At 37.3% G+C, this 21822-nt stretch overlaps 1 protein-coding gene across 1 annotated transcript in view; it reads right to left on the bottom strand.

Moving 5' to 3' along the window:
- The window catches only part of CHM (CHM Rab escort protein), a 175627-nt gene that overhangs the window by 140896 nt on the left and 12909 nt on the right, over positions 1-21822 (bottom strand). Inside the window, exons 3-4 of the mRNA XM_060137299.1 lie at positions 4482-4554; positions 2039-2163 (exon numbers count right to left, since the gene is read on the bottom strand). Of these exons, the coding sequence (XP_059993282.1) occupies positions 2039-2163; positions 4482-4554 (198 nt within the window). The remainder of the gene's footprint in view (positions 1-2038; positions 2164-4481; positions 4555-21822) is intronic.

Below are 21822 nucleotides of genomic sequence, written 5' to 3'. Positions count from 1 at the left end.
TCCTCTGCACTCAAAATGTGTCATTTCAGTCACCAGAAACCATAAACACTAATTGTCATGAAGCATAGAGAAATCAAAGGCCTTGAAATAGCAAAAGTACCTCTCAAAGGGCCTGAGTGTGACTGTCACTATATTCTAGTCAAGTAGTATTCATGGACACACAAGAAAGTTACCAAATATTTATTCCTGGTTTCATTAAAGCGTATGAATTTTCACTTGAGATCACCTTCTGTTCTAGATCTGTCTACGCTGGGTCTAAACAATATCAGAGAATTATACCTTTCCATACTGAATGCCATTTAGCATTATGCAAATTATAATCTGTATCTGATATTTCAAAGGCTGTCCTTTTGCAGAAAATCATAGAAAATTAACTATGTATTAATGGCAGAAAATGCTAGTCACCTGACAGATATGAATATAGGTTAAGAAATCAACCACAGGTTCCCCAACTTTTCACGGGCTCAGGTCACACTTACCACTGTACCACAGCAAGGATATGTATGATGACAGTACACGTCCTGAAAAATTTCTAGTATCTTGGATTTTAAGTTTTAATTACTATTAAAGAGCTTGACAGTCTGATTTCTAAAACCCTCAACTCCATAACTCCATAACAGTTGAACTGAACTATGTGATTGTTACCTTTCAGCCCATCAACCATGTCATCTGAAAAAATAAACTATTCCAATTGTTTTAAAACAATGAATTCTTTCACTCAGAAGGAGACACTGAAAACATTACTTTCCCCCCACTTCTCTCTTGATTTACAAAAATATGCCCCCAGATGTCATGGCCACTCAATTTGATTTCTTTAATTCAAAATTATAATTTTCCATTTTGCTACACTGACTGTTATCTAAGAGTTAGAAGAACACTGAATTAGGATTATAAAACCCTGGGCTTTAATCTTGGACTCCACCACTATCTAGCTTAGGTATGGCCTTGATATTTATCAAGCTATGTGACCTTCAGCAAATTAAACTCTTTGAGCTCCACTGAGGACTCTGTGAAAAATCTAATACTATGTGCTCTATCCTAGCACAGGACCATTGTAAGGATCAAATAAGATAATGTATTTAAAAGAGCTCACGGGACTTCCCTGGAGGTCCAGTGGTTAAGACTCCGTGCTTCCACTGCAAGGGGTGTGGGTTCGATCCCTGGTCTGGGAACTAAGATCCCACATACCACGCAGTGCGGCCAAAAAAATTTTTTTTAATAAAAAGTAAAAATAAAAGAGCTCAGTAAATTATAAGTCATTAATATATTATCTAAACAGAGAAAACTGAAAGTTTTATTTTTTTCTTCCACAACTGAAAGTTTTATGTTTTTCTTCCACAAAAGTTTTATTGTGATATAATTGACATAACGGCACTGTATAAGTTTAAGGCATACAGCATAATGATTTGATTTACATACATCATGAAGTGATTATCACAATAAGTTTAGTGAACATTCATCATCTCATACAGATACAAAATTAAAGAAATAGAAAAAATATTTTTCCTTGTGATGAGAACTCTTAGGATTGACTCTTAACAACTTGCGTATATAACACACAGCAGTGTTCATTATATTAATCATGTTGTACATGACATCCCTAGTACTTATTTATCTTATAACTGGAAGTTTGTAACTTTTGACTGCCTTCATCCAATCCTCCCCGCACCCTGCCACCACCACCACCACCCCCCACCCCCGTCTCTGGTAACCACAAATCTGATCTCTTTTTCTATGAGTTTGTTGGTTTTTGAAGTTTAATTGCGACAACACTGATGGACCTAGAGGGTATTATGCTAAATAAAATAAGTCAGATAAAGACGAGTACTACATGGTATCGCTTATATGTGGAATCTAAAAAATAATACAAATGAACAAACCTAACAAAACTAATGTTACATTTAAAAAAATGCAAACCAGCATATCAAGTAGACTTGTAGCAACCAGTGCCATATAAATTCTTACTGCTGGCTTCTTCTGAAGACATGTGAATAAGAAGTCATGAACATAGTTTATTGTAAATAAATAATTTTCATACCTGGCATAACAAAACACTTCCACATGTTGAATGGTTTTGTCCTTCCTGCTAAGAGCAATAGCTTCTTCATTTTCAAGGATCTTCTCTTGCCACAGTGGGCATTCATTTACAATATCACTGTTTTCCTAAACAATATACAGATAAGAAATTGTAATTAAATTGGGTACTCTGAACCTCTACTTTTCTGATAAAATTTATACCTTTCTAAATTCATGCTTTGCCTCTCATCACATCAAAAGGCACATATTACTTATTAATAATAAAGTTTTACATTTTGTTGTTAAAAAAGCAGGCCCAAAATTACTTCATTCTGCTTACTTTCAGATTTTTGAAGGTTGGTCATTAGCTGTGTCAAATTTTGATTATATGTAAAAGTATTTTTGAAAAGTACTCAGCCCAATATAACTAAGGACTTTATAATAATCGACCTGAATATTTTATATTTAGAAATACAATAAAAACAAGAATGTATAACAAAGTATATAAACTCTCACTAAGGACTGAAAGTGGTTCTTTAAGTTTTTCAATAATTCCTAATTATATTTTATGGAGAAAGTTATATGATACAATATTTGAATACAGGGGATTTTTGAAGATGTCAAGATAAACCTTTTCCAAAGGTCAAGGATCAATTTTTAATCTGTTTAAAATTTTAATCCACTTGTTACCCATCTCTCAGAGAGAAAAATTTTTTAACGTATTATATATACTCAACAAACTAGTAGTGAAATATAACTACAGTAGCCTTTGTTTTAAGTAAATTCACCTCAGAAAATTTCTAAAGTTACAGATTTCATAAAGTAGGGCAATAATTATTTTTAAAAGGCTGCACTGTCCTGAATTTAATATTTTAAGCTGAAGAAAAGTAGTGGCAGATGGCTCTTATTATCAAGTGTAATTATTAGACAGCATTAAACATCCCAACATAAATAGAAGAGGAGGTGAAGTACAGGAACTTTGAACATATAGACAGGGGTTAACAGCCTGAAAAAAGAACTATGGACCAGGGACAGAGAGTGAAGGGAAAAAGGATATGGTGACAGAGTCAAGATGTTGGAGTAAAAGAAGCATTAAAATAAAAGGAACATCTACAAAAATATTTTGTTTTAATAAATCTAACCCATTACCAAAGTTTATTTTTTAAAAATCCCTTCACTCACCAAAAATTTTCCATTCAGACAATTAGGGTATTTTTGTTGCTGTTGTTCTGAGAATCTAGACTAAATTTTTGCATGGAAGTACTGAATATGACTCAACATGAGGTGATCCTCACACACACTTCCCAAGGATAAGGTTCAAAAAAGGGTTTCTGATCAACATAAAATATTTGAGGCATATTCATTTAAACAGTTAAATGAATCTATTTATAACATTTACTTTCTTGATTCATACATAGTTTGAGTCATTACATGAAATGTTACTTTACAAATATTGCTTGTTTCTCCACACTCTCATTTCATACAATAATAAGATTCAAACGGAATCTTCAGTGTATCTTCAATGTCAATGTCTTTGTCATCACTACACTTTTTGAGTCATATATACCATTAAATCAATCAAGAAAACTAAAATGCTTAGCTTGGTACATGGTAAGTGCTTAGTTAAGTCTTAGCTATATTATTCTTAGTTAACTGAATACAATTTTCTAGAGTCTATCATCCTCCTTTCCCAAATGTCTGAACCCTTTTGAGATACAGCAGTTTCTGATTCTATGTATGATGCTCTCAGTAGGAATTCCATTTCAAGCCACATGCACCATTTACATAAAATTAGGACAGTTTTTTTAATGTCTCATAAAAACTGGTAAACTGCATGACAATCAACTCCCCGTGTTAAACGTACGCTGTAAATGATCTCTAAAAACTTCTTTACAATGATATCCAACAGTTGTAGTAGTGAGATCCTACCCTTAGGGAAAAAAATTACTAAATTTATATTGTTTCTTTCCTTGCATTTTGTTTTTACTGTCAGGTATGATCCTGTCAGGTGACTTCTATAAATATGTAAAACCACCAATGACTGAGATCATTTCAAATTAATGTATCTTCCCCAAACACTTAGGTTTTTTTCCAAAACATACTAACTGAAAGAACAACTAGTAATATGTGAGATTTTATAAGGACTGAAATATTTTTTCTGAAAGACTGGGAGAAAAAAAATCTTGCCTGATATTTGGGCGTACAGAGTAATTAGCAAACGGTATGAAACATATATGATTTATTCTTCAGCCAATGTTATCTGTTTATACTTAAAAAGTGAAATCTATATTTTAGAGGTATTGGAAAAATATTAGCTGAAAAGGTGACTGCACAGTTTTTGTTAAATAAGTAAATAAGTTATCAATCCTATATTACAGAGGAAACTTAGTGTCTTCTTCAATGCAGGGTTATTACGTGACACAAAATATAACCTAGTAGATTAAAAAATCAGATAAGAACTTTACCTGGTGTTCCTTTAGCCAGGACAACAGTCCTGAAAAGCTAAAACTGGCCCAGTTTCCTCCATAGTAGCTTCTTCTGTAACAATAAAAAATAAGAGTAAAGAAAAGGGTATAAAAAAATCAAGTCACTGATCTTCATCCCATGTCATTTTCAACATTGCTACCCCAGAGTTCAAAAGCACACATAATAGGGATGCTGAGATTAGAGGAGACAGTAGAACAAAATAAATAGAAGTGAGCCTTTCAGATCTCAAAGTCAACTTTTCATTGTATAAGGAGTTAAAAGATCGCTTTGGCCTCCTTAGAGCTTTCAGCACTGATCAAGTGCCACTGGATCATGTGATTGTGAACATCCTGATATGGTCACTGAGCAGTACATTTGTTTTAACATAAACAAATCTCACTCCTGGGTTAATAAAAATGGCTGGGAAGAAAATCTTGGTAGATCTCAAAGAAAGCCACTGGAAAAAACTGCTAAGTTTTCCACAAGCAGTAAATATCCACTGCTAGCACCGCCACCAAACCCATCTCCCATGCCTAAATAAATTTTGTATATACACATATATAATTGGCTACTCGAGATCTGCTGGAAGGCCCTGTGCCATTCTAAGCCTTCAGGGCCACAAATAAAAGTAGATCCTGGGACAAAGTCATTCACATCAAGACTTCTGTGATAAGTATAACAACAACAATATTTCCACTGGTAACTGGGTAAACTATTCTTCACTCCACAGTCCTGTGAAGATCACTCCATTTTAGAGAACCCAGAGGTCTCCTAGCTAGGATCAGGTAAACCTTGTAGACACTGGACTTCTGATTAACTTCTGTAAGTAGCAGACTTTTGGCAACCAGAACTCTCAGCACTACACACAGGGCTTCCCAATCCTTGCAAAACTCATCACGTTATACTGATTCTTTGTATGATGAGCCCCAAAGTACACTCAAACCCACCTACAATATCTACTTTAATTCTGAGAGATTCTTGGTTTTGTTTACATTTTTGCTTCTCTGTATCCTTCTCTAATGAAATAAAAATCTATAAAAGGTCTTTTTTAAACAAAAACTAAAACCTTTAAGATGATATCTAAAATTACTCATCCATAATGCTACTGGATATCCTCTAAAAATTCTGATAGATTTCTCCTCAATCAACTCTTGGTTGGTCTCAAGAACAGTCAGTTTTTAGGCTCAAATATTTTACCAAAAATCACTGCTTGCTCTAACAGAGAAAATGGTTAAACTGAACACCTTTGAAAGTAGGTCTATTAATACAGATCACTACTTTACTTATAATCTGATAATTCTCTTGGGGATGATGCAAATTCCTACACTATCCAGATCTCTACAGAGCTTTAAAATTTAGGAAAAATTTCAGCTATACTAACAATTCTAGGTGTTGGAATCAAGGAAGCCTAGAAGCTATGATCCCTTGGATCAGAGACAACAGTGGAAGGAGAAGGTGGGTAATAGCCAGTATAGAGAAGGAGGGAAAAGAGAGGGATGTTAGAGTTTTCCCATAGCAAATTTATACTCTCCTCTCCCTTGCCTGAGAATAATACACTTCTGCCATCCCTTCCCATCCTCTAAATATATCACTCAACAAAACTATAAAATATCCTGAGTGTTGAAAAAAATAACCCTGAAGCAGTGATAAAAACCACTGTCTTTAAATTTTTTGTTGAGATATTTAGATTTCTTTTAAGCCACCATAAGGTCCTAAATGAGAAGCTCTGACTACTGGGTGAAAGCTTCAAGACCTAAATAAAATTTTTTAAGGGCTACATCAATTTATAACTAGTAAATATATATCAGAAATCTGACAATCAGGGTAGACAAAGACTTCTCAGACAGGACACAGAAAGCAATAAAAACTATCGATAGATGGGGGAATTGGGAAGATGGCAGAAGAGTAAGACACAGAGATCACCTTCCTCCCCACAGATACACCAGAAATACATCTACACGTGGAACAATTTCTACAGAACACCTACTGAACGCTGGCAGAAGACCTCAGACCTCCCAAAAGGCAAGAAACTCCCCACGTACCTGGGTAGGGCAAAAGAAAAAAGAAAAAACTGAGACAAAAGAATAGGGACGGGACCTGCACCAGTGGGAGGGAGCTGTGAAGGAGGAAAGGTTTCCACACGCTAGGAAGCCCCTTCGGGGGCGGAGACTGCGGGTGGCGCAGGGGGAGAAGCTTCGGAGGCGCGGAGGAGAACACAGCAACAGGGGTGTGGAGGGCAAAGCGGCGAGATTCCCGCACAGAGGATCAGTGCGGACCGGCACTCACCAGTCCGAGAGGCTGGTCCGCTCGCCAACTGGGGCGGGCGGGGCTGGGGCCTGAGGCTCCAGCTTTGGTCAGAGCGCAGGGAAAGGACTGCGTGTGAACACAGCCTGCAGGGGGTTAGTGCACCTCGGCTAGCCAAGAGGAAGTCCGGGAAAAAGTCTGGACCTGCCTAAGAGGCAAGAGACCTTTTCTTCCCTCTTTGTTTCCTGATGCGCGAGGAGAGGGGATTAAGAGTGCTGCTTAAAGGAGCTAGAGTTGGGCGCGAGCCGCGGCTAACAGCGCGGACCCCAGAGACGGGCATGAGAGGCTAAGGCTGCTGCTGCTGCCACCAAGAAGCCTGTGTGTGAGCACAGGTCACTCTCCACACCTCCGCTCCCAGGAACTTCTGCAGCCTGCCACTGCCAGGGGCCCGCGATCCTGGGACAACTTCCACGGGACACCACCGGCTGCTGCAACATCACACCGGCCTCTGCCGCCATAGGCTCGCCCCGCACTCCGTGCCCCTCCCTCCCCTCCCCGGCCTGAGTGAGCCAGAGTCCCTGAAGCAGCAGATACTTTAACCCCATCCTATCTGAGCGAAGAACAGACGCCCTCTGGCGACGTACATGCAGAGGCAGGGCCAAATCCAAAACTGAGCCCCCGGAGCTGTACTAACGAAGAAGAAAAAGGGAAATCTCTCCCAGCAGCCTCAGAAGCAGCACATGAAAGGTCCACAATCAACTTCACGTACCCTGCATCTGTGGAATACATGAATAAACAACGAATCATCCCAAATTGAGGAGGTGGAATTTGAGAGCAAGATTTACTATTTTTGCCCCTTTTCCTCTTTCTGTGAGTATGTGTATACTTCTGTGTGACATTTTGTCTGTATAGCTTTGCTGTCACCATTTGTCCTAGGGTTCTATCCATCCGTTTTTTTTTTCTTTTTTAAAAAAACTATCTTAATTATTTTAATAACTATTTTATTTTCTTACTTTATGCTATTTTATCCTTTCCTTTCTTTTCTTTCCTTCTTCCTTCCTTCCTTGCTTCCTTGCTTTCTCTCTTTCTCCCTTTTCTTTCTTTTCCTTTTCTTTTTCTTTCTTTCTTTCTCTCTCTCTCTTTCTCCCCTTCCTTCCTTCCTTCCTCCCTCCCTCCTTTGTTTCCTTCTTGCCTTATCTTTCTTTCTTTCTTTCTTTCTACATTTTCTCCCTTTTATTCTGAGACATGTGGATGAAAGGCTCTTGGTGCTGCAGACAGGAGTCAGTGCTGTGCCTCTCAGGTGGGAGAGCCAACTTCAGGACACTGGTCCACAAGAGACCTCCCAGCTCCACATAATAACAAATGGCAAAAATCTCCCACAGATCTCCATCTCAACACCAGCACCCAGCTTCACTCAACGACCAGCAAGCTACAGAACTGGACACCCTATGCCAAACAACTAGCAAGACAGTAACACAACCCCACCCATTAGCAGAGAGGCTGCATAAAATCATAATAAGTCCACAGACACCCCAACACACACCACCAGACGTGGACTGCGCACAAGAAAGACAATATCCAGCCGCATCCACCAGAACACAGGTATTAGTCCCCTCCACCAGAAAGCCTACACAATCCACTGAAACATTAGCCACTGGGGACAGACACCAAAAACAACGGGAACTACGAACCTGCAGCCTGCAAAAAGGAGACCCGAAACACAGTAAGATAAGCAAAATGAGAAGACAGAAAATCACACAGCCGATGAAGGAGCAAGATAAAAACCCACCAGACCTAACAAATGAAGAGGAAATAGGCAGTCTACCTAAAAAAGAACTCAGAATAATGATAGTAAAGACGACCCAAAATCTTGGAAATAGAATAGACAAAACGCCAAAAACATGTAACAAGGACCTAGAAGTAAAGATGAAACTACCAACGATGAACAACACAATAAATGAAATTTAAAATACTGTAGAAGGATTCAATAGCAGAATAACTGAGCCAGAAAAACGGATAAGTGACCCGGAAGATAAACTAGTGGAAATAACTACTGCAGGGAAGAATAAAGAAAAAACAATGAAAATAACTGAGGACAGTCTCAGAGACCTCTGGGACAACATTAAACACACCAACATTCGAATTATAGGGGTTCTAGAAGAAGAAGAGAAAAAGAAAGGGACTGAGAAAATACTTGAAGAGATTATAGTTGAAAACTTCCATAATATGGGAAAGGAAATAGTTAATCAAGTCCAGGAAGCACAGAGAGTCCCATACAGGAAAAATCCAAGGAGAAACACGGCAAGACACATATTAATCAAATTGTCAAAAATTAAATACAAAGAAAACATATTAAAAGCAGCAAGGGAAAAACAACAAATAACACACAAGGGAATCCCGATAAGGTTAAGAGCTGATCTTTCAGCAGAATCTCTGCAAGCCAGAAGGGACTGACAGGACATATTTAAAGTGATGAAGGAGAAAAACCTACAACCAAGATTACTCTACCCAGCAAGGATCTCATTCTGATTTGTGGGAGAAATTAAAACCTTTACAGACAAGCTAAAGCTGAGAGAGTTCAGCAGCACAAAACCAGCTTTATAAAAATGCTAAACGACCTTCTCAAGGCAAGAAACACAAGAGAAGGAAAAGACCTACAATAACAAACGGAAAACAATTAAAATGGGAATAGGAACATATATATCGATAATTACCTTAAAGTAAATGGATTAAATGCTCCCACCAAAAGACACAGACTGGCTGAATGGATATAAAAACAAGACGCATATATATGCTGTCTACAAGAGACCCACTTCAGACCTAGAATCACATACAGACTGAAAGTGAGAGGATGGAAAAAGATATTCCATGCAAATGGAAACCAAAAGAAAGATGGAGTAGTAATTCTCATATCAGACAAAATAGACTTTAAAATAAAGACTATAAGAAGAGACAAAGATACATATATAACGACCAAGGGATCAATCCAAGAAGAAGATATAACAATTGTAAATATTTATGCACCCAACATAGGAGCAAATACAAACATAACGCAAATACAAACAGCCATAAAAGGGGAAATTGAAAGTAACATATTCATAGTAGGGGACATTAACACCCCACTTTCACCCATGGACAGATCATCCAAAATGAAAATAAATAAGGAAACACAAGCTTTAAATGATACATTAAACAAGATGAACTTAATTGATATTTATAGGACATTACATCCAAAAATAAGAGAATACACATTTTTCTCAAGTGCTCATGGAACATTCTCCAGGATAGATCATACCTTGGGTCACAAATCAAGCCTTGGTAAATTTAATAAAAATGAAATTGTATCAAGTATCTTTTCTGACCACAACGCTATGAGACTAGACATCAATTACAGGAGAAGACCTGTAAAAAACACAAACACATGGAGATTAAACAATACACTACTTAATAACGAAGTGATCACTGAAGAAGTCAAAGAGGAAATAAAAAAAAAAACCTAGAAACAAATCACAATGAAGACACAATGACCCAAAACCTATGGGACGTAGCAAAAGCAGTTCTAAGAGGGAAGTTTATAGCAATACAATCCCACTTTATGAAACAGGAAACATCTCGTATAAACAACCTAAACTTGCACATAAAGCAGTTAGAGAAAAAAGAACAAAAGAACCCCAAAGATAGCAGAAGTAAAGTAATCATAAAGATCAGATCAGAAATAAATGAAAAAGAAATGAAGGAAACGATAGCAAAGATCAATAAACCTAAAAGCTGGTTCTTTGAGAAGATAAACAAAATAGATAAACCATTAGCCACATTCATCAAGAAAAAAAGGGAGAAGACTGAAATCAATACAATTAGAAATGAAAAAGGAGAGGTAACACTGACACTGCAGAAATACAAAAGATCATGAGAGATTACTACAAGCAATTCTATGCCAATAAAACGGACAACCTGGAAGAAATGGACAAATTCGTAGAAATGCACAACCTCCAAGACTGAATCAGGAAGAAATAGAAAATATGAACAGACCAATAACAAGCACTGAAATTGAAACTGTGATTAAAAATCTTCCAACAAACAAAAGCCCAGGACCAGATCACTTCACAGGCGAATTCTATCAAACATTTAGAAAAGAGCTAACAGCTATCCTTCTCAAACTCTTCCAAAATATAGCAGAGGGAGGAACACTCCCAAACTCATTCTACAAGGCCACCATCACCCTGATACCAAAACCAGACAAGGATGTCACAAAGAAAGAAAACTACAGGCCAATATCACTGATGAACATAGATGCAAAAATCCTCAACAAAATACTAGCAAACGGAATCCAACAGCACATTAACAGGATCATACTCCATGATCAAGTGGGGTTTATTCCAGGAATGCAAGGATTCTTCAATATACGCAAGTCAATCAACGTGATACACCATATTAACAAATTGAAGGAAAAAACCATGATCATCTCAATAGATGCAGAGAAAGCTTTCAACAAAATTCAACACCCATTTATGATAAAAAAAACCTGCAGAAAGTAGGCACAGAGGGAACTTTCCTCAACAAAATAAAGGCCATATATGACAAACCCAGCCAACATCATCCTCAATGGTGAAAAAACTGAAAGCATTTCCACTAAGATCAGGAATAAGACATGGTTGCCCACTCTCACCACTCTTATTCAACATAGTTTTAGAAGTTTCAGTCACAGCAATCAGAGAACAAAATGAAATAAAAGGAATCCAAAGCGGAAAAGAAGAAGTAAAGCTGTCACTGTTTGCAGATGACATGATACTATACACAGAGAATCCTAAAGATGCTAGCAGAAATTAATGCACAGAAATCTCTGGCATTCCTATACACTAATGATGAAAAATCTGAAAGTGAAATAAAGAAAACACTCCCATTTACCACTGCAGCCAAAAGAATAAAATATCTAGGAATAAACCTACCTCAGAAGACAAAAGACGTGTATGCAGAAAATTATAAGACACTGATGAAAGAAATTAAAGATGATACAAATAGATGGAGAGATATACCATGTTCTTGGATTGGAAGAATCAACATTGTGAAAACGACTCTACTACCCAAAGCAATCCACAGATTCAATGCAATCCCTAGCAAACTACCACTGGCATTTTTCACAGAATTAGAACAAAAAATTTCACAATTTGTATGGAAACACGAAAGACTCCGAATAGTCAAAGCAATCTTGAGAACGAAAAATGGAGCTGGAGGAATCAGGCTCCCTGAGTTCAGACTATACTACAAAGCTACAGTAATCAAGACAGTATGGTACTGGCACAAAAACAGAAATATAGATCAATGGAACAGGATAGAAAGCCCAGAGATAAACCCACACACATATGGTCACCTCATCTTTGATAAAGGAGGCAAGAATATACAGTAGAGAAAAGACAGCCTCTTCAATAAGTGGTGCCGGGAAAACTGGACAGCTATGTGTGTAAGAATGAAATTAGAACACTCCGTAACACCATACACAAAAATAAGCTCAAAATGGATTAGAGACCTAAATGTAAGGCCAGAAACTATCAAACTCTTCGAGGAAAACATAGGCAGAACACTATGACATAAATCACAGCAAGATCCTTTTTGACCCACCTCCCAGAGAAACGGAAACAAAACCAAAAATAAACAAATGGGACCTAATGAAACTCAAAGCTTTTGCACAGCAAAGGAAACCATAAACAAGACCAAAAGAAAACCCTCAGAATGGGAGAAAATATTTTCAAATGAAGCAACTGACAAAGGATTAATCTCCAAAATTTACAAGCAGTTCATATAGCTCAATAACAAAAAAACAAACAACCCAATCCAAAAATGGGCAGAAGACCTAAATAGACATTTCTCCAAATAAGATATACAGACTGCCAACAAACACATGAAAGAATGCTCAACATCATTAATCATTAGAGAAATGCAAATCAAAACTACAATGAGATGTCATCTCACACCAGTCAGAATGGCCATCATCAAAAAATCTAGAAACAATAAATGCTGGAGAGGGTGTGGAGAAAAGTGAACACTCTTGCACTGCTGGTGGGAATGTGAATTGGTACAGCCACTATGGAGAACAGTACGGAGGTTCCTTAAAAAACTACAAATAGAACTACCATACGACCCAGCAATCCCACTACTGGGCATATACCCTGACAAAACCATAATTCAAAAAGAGTCATGTACCAAAATGTTCATTGCAGCTGTATTTACAATAGCCCGGAGATGGAAACAACCTAAGTGCCCATCATCGGATGAATGGATAAAGAAGATGTGGCACATATATACAATGGAATATTACTCAGCCATAAAACGAAACGAAATTGAGCTATTTGTAATGAGGTGGATGGACCTAGTGTCTGTCATACAGAGTGAAGTAAGTCAGATAGAGAAAGACAAATACCGTATGCTAACACATATATATAGAATTTAGCAAAAAGAAATGTCATTAAGAACCTAGGGGTAAGACAGGAATAAAGACACAGACTTACTAGAGAATGGACTTGAGGATATGGGGAGGGGGAAGAGTAAGCTGTGAAAAAGCGAGAGAGAGGCATGGACAAATACACTACCAAATGTAAAATAGATAGCTAGTGGGAAGCAGCCGTATAGCACAAGGAGATCAGCTTGGTGCTTTGTGACCACCTAGAGGGGTGGGATAGGGAGGGTGGGAGGGAGGGAGATGCAAGAGGGATGAGAGATGGGAACATATATATATGTATAACTGATTCACCTTGTTATAAAGCAGAAACTAGCACACCGTTGTAAAGCAATTATACTCCAATAAAGATGTAAATTAATTAATTAATTGATTGATTAAATTTAAAAAAGAACAATGTACATACCTTAACTGAACAGTATTTTATTGCTAAACACTGCTAATCATCATTTGAGCTTTCAGCATGTCACAGTCTTTTGGCTGTCATAACATCAAAGATCACTGATCACAGATCACCGTAACAAATACAGTAATGATGAAAAAGTTTGAAATATTGTGAGAATTGCCAAAATGTGACACAGAGACACCAAGTGAGCCAATGCTGTTGGAAAAATGGCACCAATGGGCTTGCTTGACACAGGGTTGTCACACACCTTCAGTTTGTAAAAAACACAGTATCTGTGAAAGCGAAGTGCAATAAAACAAGGTCTGCCTGTAGTATTTTAGACAGCATGAGATTTACAGCAAGAAAAACCTTAAGCCTCCATGCACTCTTGCCAGCTTTTTGATCTTGGCCAGTTACTCTACAGAGCTTGGAATACTGCCTGGGGTGTAGGAAGTACTGTGCAGTGTTAGCTATTAATGTCATTATTTCCAAATAATAGTATTTATTGGATCAATTACTCCTGGGAAATGCCACACTCTAGAATGGCATTCAAGGACCTCTGGAAAAAAAAAAAAACTATCGATAAACTAGAATTCATCAAAATGAAAAACTTTTCCACAAAATACGTCATTTTAAAAAATGAATGGGCTAGGCAAAGTAGGAGAAATATTCACAAAACATATCTGACAAAGGACTGGTATCCAGGATATAAAGAACTCTTTCAACTTAAAAATAAGACAAATATGCAAATTTTAAAGTGGGCAAAGGGTTTGAACAGACATTTCACAAAGGAAGATAGATGTGGTTAATGAACATATGAAAAGGTGCTCAACATCATTAGTCATTGGGTAAATATACATTAAAATAAGCATTAAAAATGAACATGAGATACCGCTACACATACACCAGAATAGTTAAAATGAAAAAGACTTACAAGACCAGGTGTTGGTGTGGATGGCCAGAATGCTCACACATTTTGGTGGGAATAAAAAATGATACAAATACTTTGGAAAACTGTCAGGCAGTTTCTTACAAAACTAAACATATACCAACCCTGTGACCCAGTAATTCCATTCCTAGGTATTTACACACAAGGAAAGCATATGTTCACAAAAGAGCTGTACAAGTTTTTTCATAGCATTTTTATTCATCAATAGCTCCAAACTGGTAATGATTCAAATATCCATCAATAGGAGACTACATAAATAAGCTGTGGTATATCCATACGATGGATACTATTCACTAATGAAAAGGAATAAACTACTGATACAAATATAACAACGTCAATGAATTTCAAAAAACGTTATGCTAAGTGAAAGAAGCTTTGTTCCAAAAGAGTGCACTCTCCATGATTCCTTTTATATGAAGCTCTGGAACAAGCTAAATTAATTGATCTGTGGTGAAAAACATCCTAAGAATGGTTGCCTTTGAGGGTGGGAATGAGGGCAGGAATTGACTTTGAAGGGGCGTGAGGAAACTTTCTGGAGCGATGGCAATGTTCTTTATCTTGATAAGGTTCTTAGTTACACAAGTGTATGCATTTGCTAAAACTTATTAAGTGGTACACTTAAGATCTGTGCATTTGCTTGCAATTTTATCGCAAAAAAAAGAACCATAAATAACTAGTTAATGATATGCATGAAGTGTTCCAGACTGAAGGTACTGGACATGTACAACTTACTCTGAAATGCATAAAACAGTAAGATGGAATGACAGATGGATAGAAAAATCAGTAAATGTATAATTATATAATAAAGCAAATACAGCAAAATGTTAGTGGTAGAATCTAGGTAGGGGAAACACAGCTGTTCACAGTGCAATTTTCTCAACTTTTCTGTGTATGTTTGAAAATTATCATAATAAAATTTTAGAAAAACAAAAGTAATCTAACGTGAGTTTTCAAACACTGACCACAATGTGCCAATTTCCAAGATATTTTCTGCTATTATTAAAAGTCTTAAAAAGCTCTAAGAAGGGCCATCTTTCTGTTTCTTTCCATTATTAAATGACCTGAGGTCAGTTCATGGTCAAATTCTATTTTTCTCCCCTATACTTGGTCATATGGTTTTTGACAGAGCTAACTGGTTCTAGTATTTTTCCATGCAGCTCCTATTTTCAACTTTTCCTGTTGATGTGCTCTTAACATCAGCATCTGGTGATCTCATCCAATTATGTATGTAAAAGGTGAAACATGGTTTTCATTACTGTGGTCTTTCTGACAAAAGAGGGTAACATAATTATTAATAAACTCACTATAAAACCAAAGCAGATTTTGACTAAATTCATTTTGGTATTTGCATGGTTCTAAATATTGTTTACAATACCCTAAAGAAAAAGCCAAAGAATTTAGGTGTCAAAATCATGACAAAAAGAAAAATAAAAAATCAATACAACATTGTAATATGCTCTCTAGAACATTATTGCAAATATTTTCTTAAATTTTATCTTTAAAGATATAGCTTCAGAATTCTGACATTCAAATTCAATTATAAAATACTATTTCTACAGTCCTTAAAACTGTTTCTGTAACAAATAACAAGGCTAAGTTACTGGTTTTGTTTTTAAAACCATAGATACAATTTATTTTAAGGACAAAGTGAGAACTTCCTGACTGAGGAAAAAGGGGAATGGAACATTTTCTGCCAATTTTGTGTCACATCTGTCTCTGTACATCAAGTAAAGGAAAAAGTAGTTTATGATGAAGGACGACGTTTATCTCTATTGCCAGGAACACTATTTTATATGATGAAAAAGACTTCCTTAAAACTAGAGTTTATCTGTGAAACTAGAGAGTGAGTATTCACAGTATTTAAACAGCAAACATAAAACTATTATCTAAAGCCCTCTCAAGTTTCATGATGGAAAAGTGACCTATAATTTTCAGCTAGAACAGTAAAAATCACAAACAGACATTTTTATTTTCAAAGGCAGAAAAGCCCAGTTATCACAATACTGAGGTACAGCTTTGCATTGTGTGAAATATTGACTTTACAATTGTAGAAAACATGTTTTTAATCTTTCTAAAGTTTCATAAAGCTTACTCAAAGTACCACCTACGTTTTTCCAGACACACAAAGGAAATGAGTTACACAACTGTCTTCATTAACACCAACCAGTAAAACAGAAAAAATAGTATAAAAGAGTAACAAGAGATTTCTCGTCGTTTACAGTGTTTAACGTTAAAGCAACATCACTTTGCTTAATGTCTACTAACAGAAAAGAAATACATTACAGGTAGACATAAAGAAAGTTGAACTGTAAGAGAAGGCAGAGGATTAAACCTATTAATTAGAGCCTATTAATTAAATCCTAACAATTTTCTTTTCTATTGTGCATCATAATTACAAATCAGTATTGAATATTTAGCAACAGCCATAGTTACATGATGCTAAACTACATCCTGTATTGGGAAATGGCTTCTGTAAACAAGGACAAGAACATTGACAAAAGATAGAGCTACTGACATTCAGGCACATTCATCTGGGAACCATTTTAATTATTAGGAAACTGAGGAGTTGGAAATGTTTTCAGGAAGGTAGCAGATGGAGGGCAAACCTGCGCAACAGAAAAGAGAAGCAGCTTAGCCTAAACTCTAGATGCCCTTATTCTATATTCACTGCTCCTAAATTCCTTTTCCTAGGATAGTAGTAATACCACCTTCCACTGACAGCATCTTTCATTTTCAAAATTGTTTTCACAACTATTTTCTCATGGATTCTCCCAACAATCTTGTGAGGCAGATAAGGCTGTTATTTTACAGATGAAGACACTGAAAACAGTCTATGTAGAGATTAAGTCAGTTCAGGGCCACACAGCTACAACTGGAAGGACTGCCACTGAAACTTAGCTTTCCAAACCCTAATCCTGTCCACTGCAACATAAACAATCCCAAACATCTAAGCTGGCTAGCAACATTTAGACCATAGGATATTGTAATGGTTGCTGTGGTTTAATGAAGCCAAACACTTAGATATCAAATAGCACCTGGACCCAATTACTAAATTCACCTTTTCCAAACTGTATCCCATCAGTAACATGGGCTGTTAACAGGGATTCCAAGAAAAAAGTTACAATGACAAAATAAATTTGGAACATGCTATGTTTAAAAGAGTAAAACCACCAGAAAATGGTTTATTTATGGCAGACCTTCTCAGCACCATTAAATATGTTAATGTCTGTTCTCTCCAAGAAGGAATAAATTCAGTTAACCAATGAGCATTTTTTTTTTTGAAATAGCATTTGGTTCAACAACGTATTTTGAGAAATGCTGGCTTAATTCATGTTAAGGGGAAGAAGAAAAATAGGTACTATATATGTTGAGCTTGTCATTTTCCATTCACTATCTCATTTAATCTTGACAAGAATCCTGAGAGATCGGTGCTATAATTATCCCCATTTTAAAATTAGAAGAAAAAAGAAAAAAACCAACCATGAAGTTGAGTATCTTGTTTTAATTCACTCAGCTAGGAAATGGCAGAGCCGGCCCTTAATTAAGCCCAGGACATATCAGGCCCCCTAGCCTATGCTCTTTCCACTATATGAAACACTGCCTGCTATAATCTACAAGACTGGAATACTTAAAATTATAAACATAAGCACATAATACAAATCTTGGAATCTGACTTACTATGAGTAAAGGCAATGGGATCTATTGATATTTACAGACATTAGATGGGATGAAGTCTAATTTTTGTTTTGTTTCTCCAACTCATCTGGATAATGAAAATGGAATAATAACTTCATGACTACATCTACTCTAATGCCAAACCTGGAGGGACTATTCATTTCTAGGACCTCAATTACAATCAATTTTATTACATATCTCATATTTAATGTGCACAAATATCTTTCTGTATATGATAGGAGTAGGAAAATAATAGTGTGGCATGTCTACTTGTATCAATTTGCCAGCTATACACCATGCACACTGAAAGAGGCTCTATTCTATTTAAATTTGGTTGTAGTATTACAAAGAACCATGACATGTTTCTGTCTTCCTTGTTGACAAATAACAGAACAGCTTAGGCAATATAATAGAGTTACCCCCTACACAAATTCTCATTTACTAAAAGCTCCATATACTTGATACACAAGAAAGTCAAGCTCCTTTCACCATACCCTCATTCTAAGATCAAGGAAGGTCAGCCTCCTTGGTAGAGTACGCAGATGCAGTTCTAATATTAGAGAGGAAGACCAAACCCTTACTTGGTTTTTAGAATCCTATAAAGCTATAGGAAGCTGCTTTGGCAATCAGTTCAGTCTGCCAGAACGAAATGGCAGGCTGTGTTCCCAGTCATTAGGGCTGGAGAAGAGACCTTCCTATCTTTAGAGTTATTAGTCATTCCACACTAGTCCACCCATTCAAATCCATTTTTAGACAGGTAGACGAGTGGGTAATGTACAAAGGCTGCCCTCAATTCTTGTCTTCCTCTATGATCTCATCTATTCCTACTGACTCAATCATCACTTCTCTACCAATGACTAACAAATTGCCATCTCCAATCTGGGCCCTCTGGGGAGAGCTCCAGACTCATAGCTATTGATATTTCTGTACTGAAAATACATATCATGAGTCATTAGCTTACTGGACATCTCCCTCCACTAAATATCCCAGATTAATTTTAAGCTCTACAGGTCCAAAAGGCAAATTTATTAACTGTCCCCCACCCAAAATTTGGTTTTCCTCTTGGTTTCCCCATTTCAATAAATGCCAACACGATTCTCACAGCTGCCAATGCTAGAAAATCTTGAACTCACTCATCATCCCTTCCTCATTTGTCAATTCTAGTTAATTCCTCAAACCCCTTCTATCTTTGGATCCTTACCACTGCTGCCTTATTTCAGGCCCTCTCTCTTATCCCATTTTTTTTTTCATTAGCCTCCTCAAAGGTTTCCCTGCCTCTAGTTTCTTCCCTTCCAACCCAACCTTCACATTACTGCCATTGTGATCAGGTCTTGGCAGAACACATTATGTCATTCCCTGGCATTAAGATGTTTAATGGTTTACTAATGCCTCTAGAGTAGAGTCCAAAATCCTTGGCATCGCTCTAAGAACCTTCAAAACTTACTTCCAACTTACTGTCCAGCTTTATCTCTAGACATCACTCTTCTCTGCCATGCATCCAATGCATTAGCCACAACCACAGTTAACACTGCCTGAGTGAGTCAAGTGCCTGCATGTCTCTCTGCTTTTATTAATGCTATATCCTATACCCAAGGTTATTCCATCACAAAACTAATGGTGGAACTAGTCAAACCAGTCGGAACTACTCAAAACCAGTATCATTTTCCCTGTGAAGGCTTCAGCTCTCCAATATATAAATAAAACTGATCTTTGTGCTTCTAGAGCTCTGCACATACTTCTGTAAGAGCTGTCATACTGTCTTTTTTTTTTTTTTTTGCGGTACACGGGCCTCTCACCGCTGCGCCCCACCCCGCTGCGGAGCACAGGCTCCGGACGCGCAGGCCCAGCGGCCATGGCCCATAGGCCCAGCCGCTCCGCGGCACGCGGGATCTTCCTGGACCGGGGCATGAACCCGCGTTCCCTGCATCGGCAGGCGGACTCTCAACCACTGCGCCACCAGGGAAGCCCCATACTGTCTTTTTTAATGTGAAAAAAGAAATTCACATTTATTTACAGGTATAACAATTCATGCATTGATAGAGAGGTAGTAATATGATTCTTTACTGTAGCCCAGTATAACCGATATGATTGCTTCATGGTAGCCTAGCCTATACACTAATGAATGAATCATTATACAATTTTTATATTGTCTTGTAATTAGACTGCATGAGTGTTTCCTCTGACTAGGCCAGGAGAAACTTAAGGGCAATAACAGCAGTTTGGTCATCTTGGAACCCTTAATGCATGGTCATAATTGTTAACTAAGAGGAGTAAATGCATGGCTATTAATCAAGGCTTCAGGATCATATGGACCTGGGTTCAAACCCCAGCTGTGCCTCTTACTAGCTGTGTGACCTCAGCCAATAACCTTACAGTTACTCTTTAAAAGCCTCGATTTATCTTAAATATAGGAATGAAAGCACTTAAAGCAGTGCCTAGCACATAGTAAGTTATCATTCTCCCCCTCCCATGCCAAGTGTAGACACAGAACACACCCACAGGAGTCTCCAGTGCCCTTTCCATTGACAATTACCAGAGTCCAGTGCCAGCCAGGCATAGCTAGGTTCACTGACAACCCTGAGAAGGAAGGAGAGAGACAAGAATGGGGACTGCTGAGAGAACAACAGAGCTGACAAGTCAAAGGATTGAAGATTGTTGACCCCCTCTCCCTTTTTCCCTATCCTCTACTTCATAGTCACAGCTCCTAAAATTTACCCTTGCTTTGCCATGGAAAGGCAAATCAAACTCTAGTTTCATTAATGGGGAAAAAAAGAGAAATCAGAGTGATAAGAAAAAGCTTTAAGCTTGATTGCTGTCGATCACTCTGCTTCCAGCTGTCAAGCTGATTAATAGTCTTCAAAGCTCCAAGGAGCTGGTAAGAACAGTTGCCGTTTCAAAGTAAAAACAAAACCCACAAAACCCTCCTTTTCGAAGGAGAAGGAGGGTGAATGATAAAGAAATTGCTCAAGAGGAAGAAGGTTGGGGGGGCAAGGAGAGGTAGTGAAAAATGCATATGTACATTCAATTATCTTTGCCTGTAGTTTTCTGGTCTGTGTGAAAGCTATCCTCATTCAAACCCACTGAATAAAACAAGTAAAAGTTAGTAATATCTAGAGAGATGCTGATATATCATGATTTCTGCAAAGAGCTATCTCAATCAATCTAGCCTCTGTTTGAGCTCTATAGGAAAAAAAGCCTCCTTATGCAAGAATTGTCATTTGCAAATGAAGCTCCTGTCATACAGATTTCAGTGAACTAAAGATAAAATGACATTTCTGTCTCAAAACCATAAAAATTCACAAGTTGCTTCCAAGGATTTTTTTTCCCCCACACTGCCCTCCAAAATAAAGACTGAACATATTCCCAGTGATTCCAAAGTAAAAGCCTTTTAGTGAACCTGGTACATATGACTGTCAGACCTTGCTGGCCACACCTCAATTTTTTACATGTATCCCACTGGTCCCTCACAGGGACTCTTCAAGGTAGGTGGTACGCTACGCCAATTTTACAGTTGAAGAAAACAACATAAGTCACATAACTAATCAGTGACAGAGTAACAGCCTGAATTGGGTCTCTTGATCATCAAACCCAGGATTTGTTTGTCTTCCAACCCTACAGCTTATCTTAGTGAAAGAG

The sequence above is a fragment of the Lagenorhynchus albirostris genome, chromosome X (assembly GCF_949774975.1).
Source record: "Lagenorhynchus albirostris chromosome X, mLagAlb1.1, whole genome shotgun sequence".
NCBI lineage: Eukaryota > Metazoa > Chordata > Mammalia > Artiodactyla > Delphinidae > Lagenorhynchus > Lagenorhynchus albirostris.
The sequence above is the reverse complement of the archived record's forward strand: the minus strand, read 5'-3'. Positions and strand labels throughout refer to the sequence as shown.